This window comes from Bos grunniens, chromosome 22 (genome assembly GCF_055505025.1).
Source record: "Bos grunniens cultivar Pamir isolate PY7600 chromosome 22, Bosgru_T2T1.0, whole genome shotgun sequence".
NCBI lineage: Eukaryota > Metazoa > Chordata > Mammalia > Artiodactyla > Bovidae > Bos > Bos grunniens.
In genome coordinates, this window is record NC_141186.1 from 60,711,382 (window position 1) to 60,731,229 (window position 19,848).

Below are 19,848 nucleotides of genomic sequence, written 5' to 3' on the forward strand. Positions count from 1 at the left end.
GGGAGCACAGACGACGGACCGGGACACGCGAGCTCTGCGATGGTGGCGGGAGGCTGTCCGCCAGGCGGGCAGCTCTGTGGCAGCCAGCCAGGCCTTTGTTGGGTCAGCTGCCTCGCACACTCACAGAAGCGTATCTGCTGAATGAAGAGCTGAGTAGCGTGAAAACAAGATGCACAGCACAACAGAAAATTTAAAAGAATTTTTCAAAATGAAGAGACAAAATTTAACTCCACTTCTGTGACTGGCTGGTGACCCAACCCTGAGCAAAGGGCTGCAGGGTCAAGGTCCCAGGACCGCTCCCCACAGCAGCTGGAGGACCAGGAGCCACATGGGGCCGGAACTCGGCCACAGGGGTGCTGACCAGGCTCCCCACGCAGGGGTGCTTGGCACTGAGACGGGGTCGCTCCTGCGGCAGTGACTGCCGGCACCTGCTTCCAGAACCTGGCCCCAGGGCTGAAAGCGCCCCCGTGCGGTCAGCCGGGGCATGGGCCCACTGGAGGCCAGGGCAGGGGCCTGCAGCAGCAGAGTTCCCAGCCTGTCTGACGGGCGGACTGGCCCCAGCCCTGCTGGTCAGCGAGCTCCTGAGTCTCCTGATGCATACCTGAGTGCCCGGGACGCCTGGGAGCACAGGTGTGCAGAACCAGGGCGCCCACGGGCAGCACAGCTGCTTTCTAAACTCCTGGGGCCCTCGGTGGGGCCCCGTCCTCCATGCTTCCCCGCCCTTGTGGCCTCAACGCTGGAGCCACAGGGCTGTCGGAGCCCGGCCTGCAGGCTGGTGGGTGGTCGGGGGTAGGCCCAGGCATTGGTGTTTAAAGAAGTTCCCGGGGGGGTCCCCTGGGCACCCAAAGTGAGAACCACTGCTCCCAGCCAGGGGTGCCTGAGGCTAAGCCTGCTTTGCTGCTGACGACACTGTGCCATCAGCCACAGCTGCCGCTCCACAGAGAACTCCACCCTCTGAGAAACCTGGCTGAATTCCAAAACTGCGTACTACAGAGGAGCACTACGTTTCCCAGCGGCTTGATAATGTGGTTGGAGAATTTTTAAAAGAAAATCAAAGGAGGAAAGACAGCGGACTGTCTCATGGGCCTGTCACCTCCCAGGGGACTGGGAGCAGGTCCATTCCCACAGTCAGCTGTGCAGACAGCCCTACTCCCGCTCGCCCTGAACAGGTGAGGCTTCTGCATGCTGTCACCTCCTCTGAGGCCAACTTCTGATCTCAGGACAGCTTCAAAATGCTGCCAGACAGCACACTTTGTGGGGATGACATAGCTCAGTGTGCTGTTGCTGTTGTTCAGTCGCTCAGGCGTGTCTGACTCTTTGCGACCCCATGGCCTGCAACACACCAGGCTCCCCTATCCTTCACCATCTCCCGGTTTGAGTTTGAGCTTGAGCTTGCTCAAGCCATGTCCACTGAGTCGGAGATGCCATCCAACCATCTCATCCTCTGTCGCCCCCTTCTCCTCCTGCCTTCAATCTTTCCCAGCATCAGGGTCTTTTCTAATGAGTTGTTTCTTCACATCAGCTGGCCAAAGTATTGGAGCTTCAGCATCAGTCCTTCCAATGAGTATTCAAGACTGATTTCCTTTAGGATGGACTGGTTTGATCTTGCAGTACAAGGAACCCTCAGGAGTCTCCTCCAACATCACAGTTTAAAAGCATCAATTCTTTGGCGCTCAGCTTTCTTTATAGTCCAGCTCTCACATCCATACATGACTACTGGAAAAACCATAGCTTTGACTAGACAGATCTTTGTCAGCAAAATAATGTCTCTGCTTTTTAATATGCTGTCTAGGTTGCTCATAGTTTTTCTTCCAAGGAGCAAGCGTCTTTTAATTTCATGGCTGCAGTCACCATCTGCAGTGATTTTGGAGCCCACGGAAATTAAGTGTCTCACTGTTTCCATTGTTTCCTCATCTATTTGCCATGAAGTGATGGGACTGGATGCCATGATCTTAGTTTTCTGAATGTTCAGCCTTCGTTATGGTCCAATTCTCACATCCATATACAACTACTAGAAAAACCATAGCTTTGACTGTATGGAACTTTGTTGGCTCAATGTATATGAAGTGTAAATTGTTACCTAAGTTAAAGAGAATTCCCTCCATTACTGCAAAAATGAGTAACTCAATTCAAGCACCATAAAGGCTCTTGCTAAGTGTTTACGAATGCCTGTAGGAGACTCTGGAAAAGGGTTTCCTTCTTTCCTCTCTGACTTCATCCACAGGAGGGAATGGGGCTGTGATGAGCACCTGCTGTATGCCAGCCCGAGTGCGGTCACACAGCTCACCTTGCTGGTGCTGCAGACAGAGTCCACTGAGGCTGGGAGCCGGATGCACCAGGCAGCCTTCCCGGAGCTGCCTCTGTGGGAGACCTGGACACACACAGCAACAGGTGCAAGCGAGGGCTCAGCTCCTTTTGCACATGGACATGAGCCGAGGTGGGAGCTCCGCGGCGCGGGCGCGGAGCACACGCGTGAATGGACATGAGCCGAGACGGGAGCTCCGCGGTGCGGGCGCAGAGCACACGTGAGACCCTGGTGCGTGGAAATGTCACAGCACCCAGGAAATCCAACCAGTCCTCGTGGAAGCCTAACGTGTGGGTGCTGCTGAAGGGTACTTTTTAAAAGGTCCCTATTTTCATATCCACAAATAAAGTCCAAAGACGCGGAGACGGCAAGCCAGTAGGAGCTCCTAAGTGGGACAGGCGTGGGCCCATGCTGCTGGGCTGTGCCTGAGGGCCTGGCAGCCGGCACATGGGTCCACAAGGGGTCTGAGCAACTTGAAAGCTCGAGAGCGAATAAATACATGAGAAACAAGATAGACCCAGAAAGACCGTTTCCAGCCCAAGCAGCACGTGGCAGCCGCCCGCAGGGGCTGGGGGCCGTTTGCCCGAGGAGGGGCAGAGGAGGGCAGGGCTCGGGGCCCCGCCTGTCCACCCACTCACCCGCTCTCTCCGCCTGAAGCCACTTGAGCTGCTTTAGTCACCAGGGCACTTCACCTCCCAACACTTCAGCCACGTCCCCCAAGAGCGGAGGAACTCTGATATTCTAGATAAACACTGGATTTCTACCGCAGCCGGGACCCTTCACGCCCACAGGAAACTCCCGACCTCAGGGAGCACAGGGGACCTGTTTCTCATGAGCCCCCGGCTCACAGAGCCCGTGGCCCTGCCTGGCAGACACCGGACGCCTCTCAGTTTAGGGGTGATGTGCCATGCAGAACGTAGAACCTCGGCCACACACTGCCCCCTCGACAGCAAGCACGTGAGCTGAGGAGGGGTGCTGGAACACTCCCTCCCAACGTGGAAGTCGCAGCTTTTGCCTGAAGTAATTCTCACTACAACCGCAGTGAGCGGGGGACAGTCCATCGTTCCTTCCACATTTATCAGTGGTTCTTCTGTAAAGACAGCTTTCCTGTCCTTTCCTCCTGTTTCTGGAGCTGTTTGTGTCAGTTTGGGCTTAGATTTTCTTTTCAAGATCCACCATGTTACAACCCTTGTCTGTCATCGCCCACTGTGTCGTGCACACAAGGCATCTACACCGGCTTGGGGGGCCACTCTCAGGCCAGCTCCCGTGTGCCATGTGGACGTGCGTGGCCTTGCTGCGTTCTACACGCTCCTCAGCATGTCACACACACTGTGTCGTGCACTCAAGGCGTCTACACCGGCTCAGGGGACCACTCTCAGGCCAGCTCCCGTGTGCCATGTGGACGTGCGTGGCCTCGCCATGCTCTGCACACCCCTCAGCATGTCACAAGGAAAGGTGTCCGCTGCCCCGACAGGTACGCAGTGCCAACTGCAGGTCCAATCTGCATATCTAACAGCTAATGGGGAAACTCTTCTCATGTGCTCATCTGTCATCTGTATATCCCTGTGGTGGATCTTTCTAATTGGATTGTTGGGCTTTATATATTTAACTTTGGGGAGTGCTGTCAGAGTATCTTCTATATTCTAGATCACAGCCCTTTGTTTGGTGTGTGCTTTGCAAATGTTTTCCCCCGTCTGTAGCTCCTCTTTTCATCCTCCTCACAGGGTCTTCCACAGCACCAAAGTTTTGATTTTGATGAGGTCTGCTTACAGATCTTGCTTTTGCTGGCTTTAATCTCAGGATCCAGATGTTGCTAGCACACGGCAGTCTGTAATGCAGCGGGTTCTTGTGTGTGGATCTTGCATCTGGTGACCTTGCTAATGCCTTCATTCGTTTCAGGATTTTCTTTTCTTCTTTTGGGCTCCTCTGGTCATCCATGAAGATGTTCAGGTCACCTGAAAGCAGGGACCGTCTCGTTCCTTCTCTTCTGACCTACAGCCTTCGTTTTCTCTTCCTTGTCTCCCCCAGAGGCTGGTGCCTGCCTGGTGCCAGCCCCACTGTGCCCACACGGGGATGGACATCCAGCCTCACCTTTGTCTCTGGTGCCAGCTGAGGGTCTGGGGACTTGTCTCTGTCCCTCGTCTCACGCTCTTTAACTAGTTACGGCAGTTCTCTTCCACTCCTGATTTTCTAAGGGTTTTTATCGTGAATAGAGCTGATTTTTCTCAAATACTTCTCTGGATCAATTAATATGATCTTATGATTTTTCCCTTAGATTGTTAGATATGACATATTTCATTGATTTTCAGGCACTGACCTAGTGCACACCCAGAATAAACCCCACTTTGTATACTGTGATATACACACACACGGTGTATAACTCTTTTCATACACTGCTGAATTCGGTTAGACACAACTTTTGTGTCTAATTTCATGAGAGACATTGCTCTGTAGTTTTCCCTTGTCTTTGGTTTGGTAACACTGCTTGTCTGACAAATACGGCCTCATGAAATGAGCTGGGAAGTTTCCCCTGAGTGTCTGTTTTCTAGAAGAGATTGTGTAGAATTGGTCGTAATTCTTCTTTGTAGAGCTCTCCAGAGAAACCATCTGACCTGGAGATTTCTTCTCCTGGAGTCTTATAGTCATGAAGTCCATTTCTTCAGAGGTTATAGGACTATTCTGTGTATCAACCTCATCTGGGCTGAGTTTTAGCAGTCTGTGGTTTTCCGAGAACTGGCCCATTTCTTCTCCATCACAGGCTCTACAAGCACGAGGCGGAGTTTCTCCCTTCCGTCCCAGTGGCCGTGGTGTCCGTGGGGACACAGCCTGCGTCGCTGCTGAGGGGCTCGTGTTTTCGCTACCCCTTCATTGTCCCTGCTAGAGGCTGTCGATTTCACCAATTTTCCCCCAAGAACCAGGGCTCTGTTCCATTAATTCCCTCTGGTGTTTTCCTGTCATGATTATATTTTTTGCTATCTTTTATTATTTCCTTCCTTATACTTGCTTGGGGTTTATTTTGCTGTTCTTTTCCTAATTTTTTGAGATTTTGAAACTTTTCTAATTTATGGGTTTGCTGCTATACATTTCCCATTCAACTCTGCTTAGGCTGTAGCCCATATATTTTGATATGCTGGTTTCGAGTCTTTCAAATTTGCTATGGTTAGTATTATGGCCCACGATACAGACTATCTTGGTCTCAAAGGTGCTTGAAAACATTTGAATTCTGCTGTTGTTGGATTATATGCCATTTGGACCCTTTATATCCTGGCTGATTTTCCATCTGTTGCTGAGAGGAGGGTGTTAAGGACTCAGACTCCTGTTTGAGACTGCTTGCTTCTGCCCCGTCGGCTTCTGCTCCACCGAGGTGAAGCCGCCCTTCTCTGGTGCAGGCTCACCGAGGGCCGCGATGCCCTCCTGGTGGACGAACCCTGTCGTCAGGTAACGCCCCCCTTGCGTCTAGTGATTTTCTCTGCTCTGAAGCGCTGTATCTGATACTAATGGCTGCCCCATGGTTTTCCGGCTCAATGCTTATATATCTTGCCTCAGCCTTTTCCTTTTCGTCTGGCACTGTACTTGAGTCTCTCACAGACAGTGCAGCTCTGTGCGTGCATGTATACGTGTGTGAGAGAGGTCCTGCCAACCTCCACGTTCACTGCTTTATTTAGACCACTTACCTTTGGGATGACTACTGACAGCCAGAGCTTCAGTCTACCGTTTCATTACATATTTTCTGTTTGTTCTCTCTGTTCCTCCTGTTTCTCTCTTCTTTCTTCCTGTGGGTTAAACATCTGACTTATTAATAGTGTGTCTGAGTTACTGCTTAATCTGACTTTCTCAGCGGCTGCGCTGTGTAATATCATAACACACGTGTAATGTACAACCTGCTGCTATTAATGCTCAACCACCCAGGGTGAGGTCTGAAAGCCTTACTTCACTTACATTCCTTCGTCCTCACTGTCTACAGTCAGCTTGGATATGCAGACTGTATATGCATATATAGATATAGATACAGATGCATTTGTCTCACATCATGACTTGTTACCTTTTATAGCAATCAAGTATGACTTCAAAAATTGCTGTGACAAAAGATAATCTTGTATTTATCTGCATTTTTAATTTACTCTGTTCTTTCTTTCTTATTCATGTTCCCAAATTATTTCTTTTATCGTGTTCTCCGTTTCAAGAACTTACTTTGCCACTCTTTACAGGTAGGCTGGGCAGCCGCACCGTCTCCCAGCTCTCTGTGACCTGAGAATGGCATTTCCTGCTCGTTCCTGAAAGGTAGCTTGGGCGGGTGCAGCGCTCACGGTTGAGTTTTCTTTCAGGACTTGGTAACAGACCGCTCCCTTCTGGCCTCAGGGGAGACAGGGCTCCGTTACCCACCGCATCAGTGCCAGAACACCAGTCCTCCCTGCCTGCTTTCAAGGCCTGCCTCTAGTTTCCAGATCTCACGATTGTGAGGGCAGGCGTAGCTTCCCTCGGGTTTCCTCTGCAATCTGCTCAGCATCTGGAGACAGAGCCTTGACTGCACGTCTGCACCCGCCTGGGTCCTCTGAGACCCTGGGGCAGAAAGTGCTCCCCGTCGGCCGCTTGCTGGGGCTCCTCCGGCAGGGCAGGCCCCAGTGTTCCAGATGGGACGGCATCTCTGGCCTACAGGCAGCAGGGGCCCTGTTGCCCAGCGGCTCACGGATGGTCTGTGTGGGAGCAAGGACCCTCTCTCTGGTCCACAGGGCGAAGCGCTCCTCCTGGGTCAGTGCCCCTGGCTGTCCCATGGTCCTGCTGGGGCCGGATTCCCCGGTGCGCTACTGACCCACGTGGGGTCTCACAGGAAGAAACGAGTCTCTGAGCCCCAGGGATGAAGAACACTTCTTGGGGCCACATGTTGGGGGCTACCCCCCAACCTCCAGTGTTGCTAGGGGCTCCCTCTTAACCTGGAGGAGCAGGAGCCCGCCTGGGTGGCCGTCTGCCATGAGCTTGGGCCTGAGACGTCGTCCCTGGGAGGGTGCGTGCGCACACAGGCCAGCCCGCTGCTGCTCCTCCTCTCAGTCCTCGGGGGCTCGCAACGTATCCAGGGCTCCCGGCTGCCCCTGGCGGGGAGCAGGGGAGGGGAACCTGGCCATCCCCCCCCGGGGGCTCCCTCTCTGCAGGCTGCTATCTGCCTGACAGACAGCTGGGTTCATTTATTTCTGCTTCTATTAATTTTTAATCCCATTTCTGTTGATGTAATTTTTTGAATAAGAAAAATAGCAACATGATTCAAATGTCAAACTACTTATAAAAAATATACTCAGGGACGTCCCTTACCCTCCCTGTCTTCCGAGCCCATTCCCACTCCTTGCTTGTAGGTAAAAATCTTGTTAGTTTCTGATTTATCCTTCTTGAGCTTCTTTTTGAAAACTGAGGCATTTCGAACATCACTGTCGTTTTTCTCATTTCAACAGAGGCACGATTTTGGCCTCAGAATCTCAGCCAGCAGTTAATCATTCACAGCCCAGCAACCTAAAATCTTCGTAATCTGCATGTTTCCCTTTCAAAACCCCTCAGATGCCTCTCAGATTCCATTTAAACCCACTCTCTGCTTTCTGCTCAACTCCTCCATCTGTTGAGTCACTTGCCTGCTTTCCCTCTTTAAATTCTACTGATGCAGGTTTTTTCTGACTTTCCTCACAGTTCTCATTCTTCCTTCCATGGTTAACACATCTGAGAGTCATCTAGAAGAAACGGCATTGCCTCAACTGGAGTCTGCTGTGAGAACTTCTATGTGAAGCGGGTGTGTCTTCCAGGAGGCCTCTCCTGGGGTAGGGTGGTCACAGGACAGGGTGGGAGCACCCTGGATAGCGCTACCCACCCGTGTGCTCAAGGTCACGTGCTCAAGGTCATGTGCTCACCGTGGGGGGGCGTGTTCAGGGCACCACTGATAGGACGGAAGACCTCCAAGGTGAGATTCCAGGGTCTGGAGGAGACCTGCCGCCTCACACAGTCCATGGTCCTGACAGTCCGGCTCACTACCCCCACCAGCCCCGAGCACCGGTTGCTGCGTCCCCATGGTTGAGCTCCAGGGCCCCTCCCAAGCCCCCCGACCAAGGCCTGCAACACGGCTTCTGGGTCCAGGGCTGGTGGGAACCTGACGGAAGGGGTGTCTCTAGGGTCGCAGGCAGCACCGTCCACCAGCTTCTCCAACAACCAACATGTGTCCCTGGCACCCACAGGGATGGAGCAGTGTTCAGGCGACACCGCAAGCTGGGAACCAACAGCCAGGTGCCGCCATGTCGTGTTCACGTAACGGGCACCTGGCGTTCTCGTCAGAGGCCGACAGCACGTGCTCAACGCTTGCCAGGTGTGGCCCTCTGAACAGGAGGCGGGACGGCCTGTGCTGCTCCTGGGAGGACGGCAGGAAGCCAGGCCCACAGGGTCCACGGGGACAGTCCTCCCAGAGGCGGGACAGGCCGGAACTCCGTACATCCCAAAGCACCTCACGTATGATGTGAGATTCTCACTCGGGTGAATAAGCCAACCTCCCTCTGCTTGAGCTGAGAAGCCAGAACCCTGTGACTCTGAGACCTCCGAGACCCCTGCAGACACTCGGGTTTACTCAGAACGGCTCTGGGTAAGATGCCCCCTGGAGCCCCAGTGTCCCTGCAGACCACACAGCCCCAAGTGACCCTCGGACAGCACCGGCCCGCTGCCTGCTGTGGGAGCGGAGCCCGCCCGGCCCCACGTCCTGTCTGGAGGTAGGCCTGAGCTGCTGCTGACAGAGGTGGGGCAGCCTGCTCTCTGCAGGGACCTGCGCGGGGCCTGCCGTCCACAGACGGCCCTTCCCGCCCCCTCTCTGCTCTGGGTCCTGCAGGGCTGGTGCCGTGACGTGTAAGAACAGTGTCCTAACCTGGCACTCAGCAGGGCAAATCGACCACGTCGGGGCAGAAGCCAGGGCAAGGGCCGGGGGACGGAGCTGGGCCAGGAGAAGGGAGAGGGAAGAACACACCAGGCCCGAGCAGGTGATGTCCAGGGCTGGGCGAGGAGGCACAGGGCAGACAAGGCCGTGAGAACCGTGGACGGGGACAGGGGGCTGGCCACCAGGCCAGGAGACCATCAGGGCCAACGCCCCTCCTGTGGGTGACAGATGAGGACGCAGGAAGCAGAGGAGTAGGTTCCACCACCAGGACACGCGGGGCTGGATGGGGCAAGGGGACCCAGAGGCCGGGAGAGGAACGAGCAGGGAGACCTGGGCCTTTCCTGAGGGGGCATGCTCACAGGAGACTGTCTGTGCGGGATGCGGGCCCTTCACACAGGGCTGCTGCAGCAGCCTCACACGCCTCCCACACTTGCCACCACGTGCCACACAGGCCAAGCCGTCCTGCAGAGTGACCGGTGAGGACACAGGGGTCACGAAGTCCGCTCCCCAGAACCAGGGCCGCGTTCCGCGGCTCCCCGGTTTCTCCTGCCCGACACCGCCGAGCACACAGCGGGTCAGACGGTGTCCTCAGGGCAAGAGCCTGACCTTCGTGCCGCCCACACCAGCTCCCAGCTACTGGGAGTCCAGGAGGACCAGCTGTGGTTCCAATGCTCCTAAACAGGTTTCCACCATCAGTACCTAAGCTAAGAGGAGATGGAAGAAAAAAAGAGGAGCTTGACACAGCCAGTCCCTGAAGCCCTGTGCACAGAAGCTGAGAATGTCAAGGTCTGAGCCTTCAACAAACGAGGCCCAGTTTAAATAAAAACACAACAGCAATAGCCTCCGTTACAGAAACAGAGCTGTCCCCAGAAAAGGTGCCCGGCCCACACCAGCCCCTCCGCCTCCCCCAGCCCCAGCTCCTGCTGTGCGGAGGACTGGTGTCTACGCATCTCCACGGGTCTCCTGGACACTTTCAGTAACTGCCCACGACTGGGCAGGCACACCCCACTTAGAAGAAGGGCCCCTCAGCACAAGTAGGGAGTCTGGACGTGACCAAAGACATGGGGCAGGGGGACGGGATGCTGAGGACGCAGCAGAGGAGGGTGGCCCGCTGCCTGCACCCCTCGCACGCTGGCGTCCCCGACACCGAGGGTACCGGAGGGCAGCCATAGAGCAGGCAGCGCCCTCCTGCCCCACGGCCTGGCTCCACGGAACAGGCTGCAGTCAAGCCCACGAGACACCGCCAGCCTCGAAGCTGCAAACCGTGACGGAGCCTCCAGGATGCACGGGGACGACAGGCAGGGGGCCTGGCCCTGGGCTCAGGCACAGGGAGAGCCACACGCTCACCGCCCCCTGCCCCCGCCACGCCCTCAGGCGTTCTCTGAGCCCCCAGACAGTGAGCAAGTCACAACTGGCTTTTCGAGGGTCGCTGCGGGCCTGGAAGGGGCGGGTGCTGTGTCTCCGCATCTCGTTCACTTCAGAGGCCCACCCTCAGGAGAGCAGGGCAGGCCGCTGATCGCCGGCCCCAGGAGAATCAGCAACCACAGGAGGCTACTGGACGCAAGGCCTCCTCCCAGAGCAGACCGCGGGGGCGGGTTCCCTGGACCCGAGGGACCCACCTGCCTCTCCAGGCGCCCCAGCTGCTCCTTGTAGAAGGCGTCGCGGCATCTCAGCTCTTCCTCCTGGCTCTCCAGCTCCCTGGCCTGTGGGGAGAGCAGAACCCAGTCAGCTGTCGGCGACTTAGGAGCCGAAGCCCACACCGTGCCAGGCCACCACCTGCCATCCAGGGAGGACCCTGGGGAACCAACATGGGCAAGTATGTTCCCAGCACCGGCCAGGTGCCCACAGGCTCCACAGACAGGAGGGTGACCAGACCCCATGACAACGCAGAGACAGAGGGGCTTCAGCGCGACCCAAAGCTCAAAGCCACGGGGCGGTGTGGGTGGGCAGGAATCGTGTCTGGGCAGATGGGACCCCCGGGCTCACGGGATGGAAGCACTGCACACACATGCCACCAAATCACGCCCGACGTCCTCCTCCTGCTGAGCAAAACCCCTGCGTCTGGGGCCAGGGATCTGAAGGGAGCAGCATATGGGAACCCAGCGTCCTAGGTCTGGGGGGGCAGCTGCCCTCAGCCTCCTGAGGGAGCAAAGAGAATGGCCGGTGCACACGCCGAGGGCCTCCCAGGGTCACGGCAGGCTGAGGCCACGCTACCCGGCCAGCCCCTCCTCTCCCTCACCCAGCCGGGGGGCCCTCAACAGCCCCCAACCCCCGGCAGGCCTTGGCACAGGGACGCCACATTGGGCGGGGCAGGCACTTGCGTCCTGCTCCTCGCGGGGAGGCTGTGTCCCCAGTTCCCTTGGGCCCTCCCGGGTCAGGGACTCCAGCCCACCTCTGCCTGAGAACAGCGAGGGCTGGCCTGGCGCAGGGGCTGCAGAAAGAGCAGACGACGGCACCCGGACCAGCGGCCACACAGGGACCTGGGCTTGGGGGACACACGACAGAGTCCACAGCGGGCTCGCGGCGGCCCCAGGTCAGAGAGGAATGTGGACAGTGCTATGTGACAAGCAGGCCTGAGAAGCAGCCAGGCCGGGGAGGGGCGGGGTCCCCCGGGAAGGGGTGGGGGTGTGCGGAAGGTGCTGGCCTCATGAGGCTCAGATCCCAGCAGACAGAAAACAGACAGCTGCAGTGGCCAGGGGCTCGCAGGGGAGTGGCCATCTTCTCCCTAAGGACGCTTCCCAACCGTCTTTTGGGCAAAGCACTGAATAAAACACGCTCTGCCCAACATGGAAGTAAAACGTCCCCACTGTGCAGGCCTGCTCACAGGCCGTGATCCGGAAGGGGCAGGGAAGGGCAGGGACAGCGCGTGATGAGGTCGGGGGGCAGGGGAGGGTGCTGAGCACGCCTCTCTGCTCCAAACACGCGGAGGGGACAACCACGGGGCCAGGCCGAGCGCACAGCCAAGACGCGAACACCCGACAGCAGACGGGCAGGCAGGCTGGGGAGGCTGAAGCCACAGCCCTGGGCAGGGCTGGGCGGAGGCCAGCTTCAGCCCCAGAGCCCAGGGCTCCCCCGGAACAAGCAGCTGCGGTGCAAATCCTGAGGATCCTACGTCAGGCCATGGTTCTCAGTCTGCTTGAACTTGCCTTCAGCCCAGACGCCCAGGCTCCAGGCCCTGGAACCCCAGGCCATGGCTGGGCAGTGCGGGACGGGCCTGTACCGGGGCAGGTGTAGGCCACCACGAACATGCTCAGCAATGAGACGAGGAAACAGAGACACAAAGAAAGGCCACAATCAAACCTTCGGCTCAAACAAGCCTGCAAACCAAACTCCAAACGTGCAAGGAAGTGTAAGCTCAGAAAGGCTGTCAGCAAACCAGGAGGCACTGCAGATTCACGTGATGGGACACTGTGATACGGGACTTCTAAAAACTTTTTATTATGTAAAAATGTGTTCACTTCAGTTCAGTTCAGTCGCTTAGTCGTGTCCAACTCTTTGCAACCCCATGAATCGCAGCACGCCAGGCCTCCCTGTCCATCACCAACTCCCAGAGTTCACTCAAATTCACGTCCATCGAGTCAGTGATGCCATCCAGCCATCTCATCCTCTGTCGTCCCCTTCTCCTCTTGCCCCCAATCCCTCCCAGCATCAGAGTCTTTTCCAGTGAGTCAACTCTTTGCAAGGGAACATTTCATGCAAACATGGGCTCAATAAAGGACAGAAATGGTATGGACCTAACAGAAGCAGAAGATATTAAGAAGAGGTGGCAAGAATACACAGAAGAACTGTACAAAAAAGATCTTCAAGACCCAGATAATCACAATGGTGTGATAACTCACCTAGAGCCAGACATCCTGGAATGTGAAGTCAAGTGGGCCTTAGAAAGCATCACTACGAACAAAGCTAGTGGAGGTGATGGAATTCCAGTTGAGCTATTCCAAATCCTGAAAGATGATGCTGTAAAAGTGCTGCACTCAATATGCCAGCAAATTTGGAAAACTCAGCAGTGGCCACAGGACTGGAAAAGGTCAGTTTTCACTCCAATCCCAAAGAAAGGCAACGCCAAAGAATGCTCAAACTACCGCACAACTGCACTCATCTCACATGCTAGTAAAATAATGCTCAAAAATGTGTTACTGTATTAAAATAATATTAAATAAACCCAGATATCACAATAATATTAAAATATATTGAATACTATAAGTGTATAATACTTTTAAAAGCCAGTCGTCACTGAGCATCGGATGGTAAACGAGGGGAGATCCTGCTCTGTCTCTGGCACCCACCCTCTGTTCCCCAGGCCCCTACAGCAGGCCACCCCACATGCACACACTTCAGTATTTCTCTAACAAATAAGGACTTCTATTTTTCTAAACAGAACCAGCAGCACTGCATACCAAAAAAAAAAAACAAAAAAAAACAATGGATTACTTAACATTATCAAATATTCACCCAGTGTTCAAATTTCCAGTTGATAAAGGAATTTAAACATGTAAGTTTAAGCTGCTTAAAAAGGTAAATGAACTTCTCATAAAAAAGAATAAATTATGAAACAGGCAAGTCCCCACGCACGCAAATATTATAAATTAAAATTCCTTCAAAACAAGGAGTCCAATGCCTAAGACAAACCCCAAGCTGAAGGCAGTAGAGGAAACGGGGGCTCAGCACAGAGACGAGGGCCCCAGGATGCCGTGACAGGGGCGCTGGAGAGCACAGAGCTGACCCCAGGGCCCCGTGTCTGCTCAGGATGTGGGTGCTGGGGGGCAGCAGAGGAGGAGGGGACGGGGGGATCTAAGGAAATAGGGGGGCAGGCGTGGTGGCTGGAGGAGAGGAGGGCAGGAGAGGGCAGAAGAGAAGAGCTCACACAAGGTTGCAGGAATCAGGCATTGCGGCCTCTGAGAGGGTCCTCAGGGTCCCGAGGCCCTTCGCTCAGCCTTGGCGTGACCCCCAAACCCTGACACGTAGCGGCGGCCGGACGAGAGGCAGCAGGCTCCAGGGAGGCCGAGGTCGTGGTCCCAGTCCAGAGCCCTCAACTCACCCACAGACTCGGAGCCCACCCACCTGGGGTCATGAGCTGCCTTCTGGGGACAGCCCCACAGTCCGGAGCTGAGAAGCCTCGGCCCAGCAGCCTGGTGGGCTCAGAACAGGACTGTGGCCGTGAGAGGCCAAGGCAGGGGCCGAGTTGTGACCAGTGCAGCCCCATGGCCACTGCGCAGTCACACGTGGTCACTGCTTAAAACCACTCAACGTGTGACTTGTAATCTGTCAATAATTAATATAAAACGCAAACCAAATAATCTTACCCTTAACAAAAAAAATTCCACTTTGGATAAAAGAAAAGAAAAAGGAAACCCTACTATACGCCACGTATCAGAGAGCCAGCCCCACACCGAGGCTCTCCCGGAACAAGAGGAAACCCTTCACTGGTATAAACGCGTCGTGCAGGGCCCGCTGTTGTGATTTGTTTACGCAGAAGGCTCAGCATTCAGTCAAAAATTTAAACACACAAACAACACAATAAAGATGTACCGCAAGAGGAAACACTCAGCAAAGCCAGCTGCAACAATGGTCCGGATGCTGAAGTTAACACAGAGGAACTTTAAAATAACCATGATTAACACGCCAGAGAATCCAGCAGGAAAGGGTGGGCACCACAGGGGAAGCGGTGGAGACGTCCCACGGGCGCCCGCCTCCCCCTCTTGCCGAGGCCACTGGCCTCTGCCGGCCTCAAGACCCTGTCTCTGACCGCGGCCTCTGACCGTCTGGCATGACGTGCCTGAGTGTGCATGCCCTGAGGTCTCCCCAAGCACCGCCCAACCCGGCGTGTGGCCTCCAGCTTCTCAGGAAAATGTCAGCAACTTTTCAAAGCCTTCTATGTCCCTCCTTTCTCTAGCTTTTCTTCCCGAGCGTTTGGGTTACCCTACTGTTTGCACCGAACTGTCCCCCACCTGTGAGGCAGCCACTGTGTTCAACAGCAGGCTCTGAAGGTTCACAGCAAATGCCCCCGGGGGGAAGGCCGCTTCCACTGGGCAACCTGAGTAACGGCCAACAAGGCTGGCCTTGTGAGTGGGGTCCTCCAGGAAACCCCAGGCAGGAAAAAGGGTGCTGCCCTCGGGGATGGGGCTCTGAAGGACTCCAGTCCTTTCCCGGCCCCTTTTGGGCTTCCCTAGTGGCTCACATAGTAGAGAACTTGCCTGCAATGCAGGAGACCTGGGTTCAATCCCTGCGTCGAATAGATCCCCCAGAGAAGGGAACGGCTACCCACTCCAGAATTCCTGCCTGGAGAATCCCATGGACAGAGCAGTCTGGCGGGCTAGAGTCCACGCGGTCAGAAAGACTCGGACACGATGGAGGGCCTCACACACACACACAGCCCTCTTCTGCCCAGGCTGCTGGGTTTCACCATGAATGTGTGTGCTGGTTTTCAAGGTCCCTGCTTAGGTGGGGATAGAAGGATGGGAATAGCACATTTTGAAATGCCACAAGCCTTGCTGTCCTTACTGCAACTCACCATTTTTTCCTGAACAAACGCTTCTGAATGGCTACAAGCCTTTGGTCAATTTTCAGTTCTGAAAAAAATAGGCTCTGAGCATCTTCATTGCTTTTACGGAAGAGAGGGTCTTCAGAGGCCCCTCCTCCACCATCACTGACACCACCCAAACTATAGAACAACCAAAGGGAAATGCGAGAGATCGTGGTTCACTAGCAGACTGTGGACAGAGCAAAGAACCATGAACATGGAGATAAGTCATTAGAAATTATTCAGACTGAAACACAAACAAAGCATGAAAAACAGAATGAAGCGGGGCCCCTGAGGTCTTCAGGACAGTATCACGCGGCAGAGCACATGTTTGCCGAAGTCCCAGGAGGGGAAGAGAAAGACGGTCAAAAATAAAGATAAGGGCCAAGAATTTCCCCAAATTAATTAAATGCCACATATAGATCTGAGAAGCTCAGAAGAATCCAGGCAGGGCGCTTCTGTGAAGTTCTTAAATAATTCCTGAAGTAACTCAACATTTTTTGAGCATAGATTGTCACAGTCTTTTTTAAAAAAGTAATTTTGAGGATAACTACTAAAAATGTAACCAAAAAAGGCACAAATAAAAAGTCAGTAGAGAAGATAAAACGAAATTCTAAAATATACTGACTCATCTCCACCATCTCCCTCAAAAAAGTCTACAAGAAAGTAGCAACCGAGGAACAAAGGGCAGATGAGACAAACAAGGCGAGTACCAAACGGAGGATTTTAAAGGCACTCACACCCCGGATCACACTAAACACACTTACCCGTTAGCTTGCTACTGCTATTGCAAGAACTTACCAAAAACTCAGTCGCTTAAAACAATACAGATTGACTCTCGTACAGTGCTGGAGGGCAGAGGTTCGGGGGTCTCACTCGGCTGAAACTGTGGCGTCAGCAGGGCTGCTTCCTCTTGGCAGCGCCGAGAGGACTGCTCCTCACCTTCCCTGGTGCCCAGCGGTCGCCTCCGCCGAGAGGACTGCTCCTCACCTTCCCCGGCGCCCAGTGGTCGCCTCCGCCGAGAGGACTGCTCCTCACCTTCCCCGGTGCCCAGCGGTCGCCTCCGCCGAGAGGACTGCTCCTCACCTTCCCCGGTGCCCAGCGGTCGCCTCCACCGAGAGGACTGCTCCTCACCTTCCCCGGTGCCCAGCGGTCGCCTCTGCTTCTTGCTCCTGGTCTCATGGTGCCCAGACCTCTGAGATATCAGCACGCCTCCTCCTCTGCCTCTCCTGTTCCCTCTTTCCTGATGAGGACACTGGGCTCCCCGGGGTAATACAGGGTCCTCTCCCCGTCACATACTCTTGAGTCAGTCACATCGCAGAGCCCATTCACCAGGCGAGAGGCCATCATCACAGGCCTGGGGGTCAGGGCACAGACATCTGTGCGGGTCACTATGCTGCTCACCACACACCCCCACGCAAAGGCGGAACTCCAGCTAGACGTTATTCATAAAAATGATGCAAAAAGGTTTTTAGAAATGGGAAAAGGATACAGAGGGCAGACTAAGTATAAGGAAGTTGGTGAAGCTCTATTAATATCAGATAAAGGAGAATTCAATACAAAAGACATTACCAGACATAATATAAAGAAGGCAAGTTCACAGTAATAAAAGAGACAGTTAGTCAAGAAGAGGTAACAATTATAAATGTGTACACACCTAATAGTTTTTTCCAGTAGTCACGTATGGATGTGAGAGTTGGACCATAAAGAAGGCTGAGCACCGAAGGATGGAGAAGACTCTTGAGAGTCCCTTGGACTGCAAGGAGATCAAACCAGTCAATCCTAAAGGTAATCAATCCTGAATATTCATTGGAAGGACTGATGCTGAAGCTGAAAATCTAATACTTTGGAGTCAGAAGAACTGACTCCTTGGAAAAGACCCTGATGCTGGGAAAGATTGAAGGCAGCAGGAGAAAGGGATGACAGAGGATGAGATGGTTGGATGGCATCACCGACTCGATGGACATGAGTGTGAGCAGACTCCAGGAGTTGGTGATGGACAGGGAGGCCTGACGTGCTGTAGTCCATGCGGTCGCAAAGAGTCAGACACGACTGAGCCACTGAACAGCAACAATGCACCTAATAACAGAAACCCCAAACACATAAAACAGATCTGACAGACCAAAGAACATGGACAAACCCACAGTCACAGTCAGAGACCAGCGTCTCTGAAAACACTGACAGAACTGAACCAGGAGCTGCAGGGCAGACAGGCTCCACGGCGGCAGAGTGAGAGGAGAACCAGCCCAGGAATCGCAGGCTGGCTCCCCCGTGCGACCCCGCATCTGACCCACTGCCCCGCGCCCCCCGCCCCCACTGCCTCTCAGCAGCACCCAGACATGGGGCAGAAGGTACAACTTCAGTTACAACAGAAACAGGGATCAGAGGTAACTCCTCAGCGACAAGGCTGAGGCAGCAAAAAGCTATAAAAAATATAAAAAGTCAACAGACAGCAACTCAAGTGCTTCTTCAATTCATCCAATCATCTGGTGAGGAGGGAGCAAGTAAACCCATTTAACAGACAACCAAACCGAGGCACAAAGTGATTAAGTCCCCCAGAGCCACGCAGTGAGGACGCGCAGAGATGAGATGCCGCCGTCACGGACTCTCCCCTGGCCCCCAGGACCACATCAGGGAAAGAAGCCTCCCAGGCAACAGGCTGCAGGCTTGGCCCGGGGAGCAGGAAGGTGGGGGGAGGCCAGATGTGCTGACCGGAGCAAGCCCAGAGCTCTGAGCAGGAACCTGATACGATCTGACTGATTCATGCTTTAAACCCAGCTCATAGAAGCCGACCTGGAAGGCTGCTGCCCAGGAGGACGGCCTGACCCCGTCTCATCGGGCGCACAGCATCTGCAGCGGCTGTGAGAGCTGCCTCTGCACAAGGGCAGCCCGGAGCCTCACAGAGGAAACCCTGCAGGCTTCAGCTGCGCACATCTCACGAAGAAGTGTGGGAGAACAACCCCGCCCACTCGCCCAGGGGCAGCAGCAGGGCAGCACTGGAGAGACGGGGCGGGAGGGGGCCACCCGCTGCTCCTCAGGCTGCAGCGCCCAGAGCTCAGAGACCGGCTCACATAGCCTTTGCCTGGGCCGGGGCCCTCGTATGGAACCAGGCCGTGGACCGAGGACACAGGCGCCGGGCACAGCCGGCCGCTGGGCGAGGGGCCCACCCCTCTGCCCAGCCCTGTGGAGGCTCCCCGAGCACCCACCTGCTGGACGTGAGCCAACAGGTCCTCAGAGGAAAGAGGCGGGGACGAAGCCCCGGACATACTGGATGGGCAGCAGGGCCCTGGTCACACCCCAAGCCTGTGCCTGTCCCGAGGCCCTGGAGAGACACGGGCTCTGGGCAGCGCCGTCCCCACACCGTTGGCCCCATGATGGGCGCGACCACAGAGTGTGGGAACTTGGAGGAGCAACCCCGGCGCTGGCGGCCCCCTGCTGCTCCGCAGGGCCCCAGTCAGCCACAACAGGCCAGGTCTTGGTCACTCAAGGCTGCCGCTGCTTGGAGCTGCCCAGAGCAAACACACTGACACCTGTCTCAAGCGGTGCAGACCTTCCACCCACAGGAGGGATCACCAACCCGGACCGACAGGAGGCGCGCTGTCCCAATGGGGGCAGATCCAGCCACAGCACCTGCAGCGTGCACCCCCACCCCCACGGGAGCTCCCTGCTCCCTCCCAGCCCTATGCACGGGCTGTCACCCTGCTGAGAGCCGACTCTGTGTGGGCGTGTGCACATGTGTGTGTGTGAGTTGTGGACACTGCCGCCTCCCCTCACTCCCCGGCCCCCCACACAGGGACTACCCTGGGCCCCAGGGAGCACTCCTGAGGGCGGAGTCTTCGAGCTGCTCCACCCACAGGGATGACCCGGAAGCCAGAGGTCCAGCACGCAGACCAGCTGGCCGGGCCTGCCCCGTGTGGCCCGTCCTCTTCTCCCTGGCCTGCAGCAGTTGGGGTCACCTGGTCCCACACCAGACCCCCGCCAGGTCAGGCCGCCAGTGCGGGTCACTTGTGTCCTGTTCCTGGGGACCCAGGAAGCAGAGGGAACCGACCAGCGCCCCGCTGGGGACGGGGCACCTCCAGGAGCCCAAGGTCTGCGGTCATCCTGCCCACCTGCCCCTCAGAGGGGTGGCAG

The 19,848-nt window shown here is 55.5% G+C and overlaps 1 protein-coding gene across 8 annotated transcripts in view; it reads right to left on the reverse strand.

The window, feature by feature from the left end:
- Positions 1 to 19,848, reverse strand: part of CHCHD6 (coiled-coil-helix-coiled-coil-helix domain containing 6) — a 103,774-nt gene that overhangs the window by 13,062 nt on the left and 70,864 nt on the right. For all 8 annotated transcript variants that reach the window (XM_086368982.1, XM_086368983.1, XM_086368986.1 and 5 more), the window contains one exon: positions 10,817 to 10,900. In XM_086368982.1, the coding sequence (XP_086225108.1) occupies positions 10,817 to 10,900 (84 nt within the window). The remainder of the gene's footprint in view (positions 1 to 10,816; positions 10,901 to 19,848) is intronic.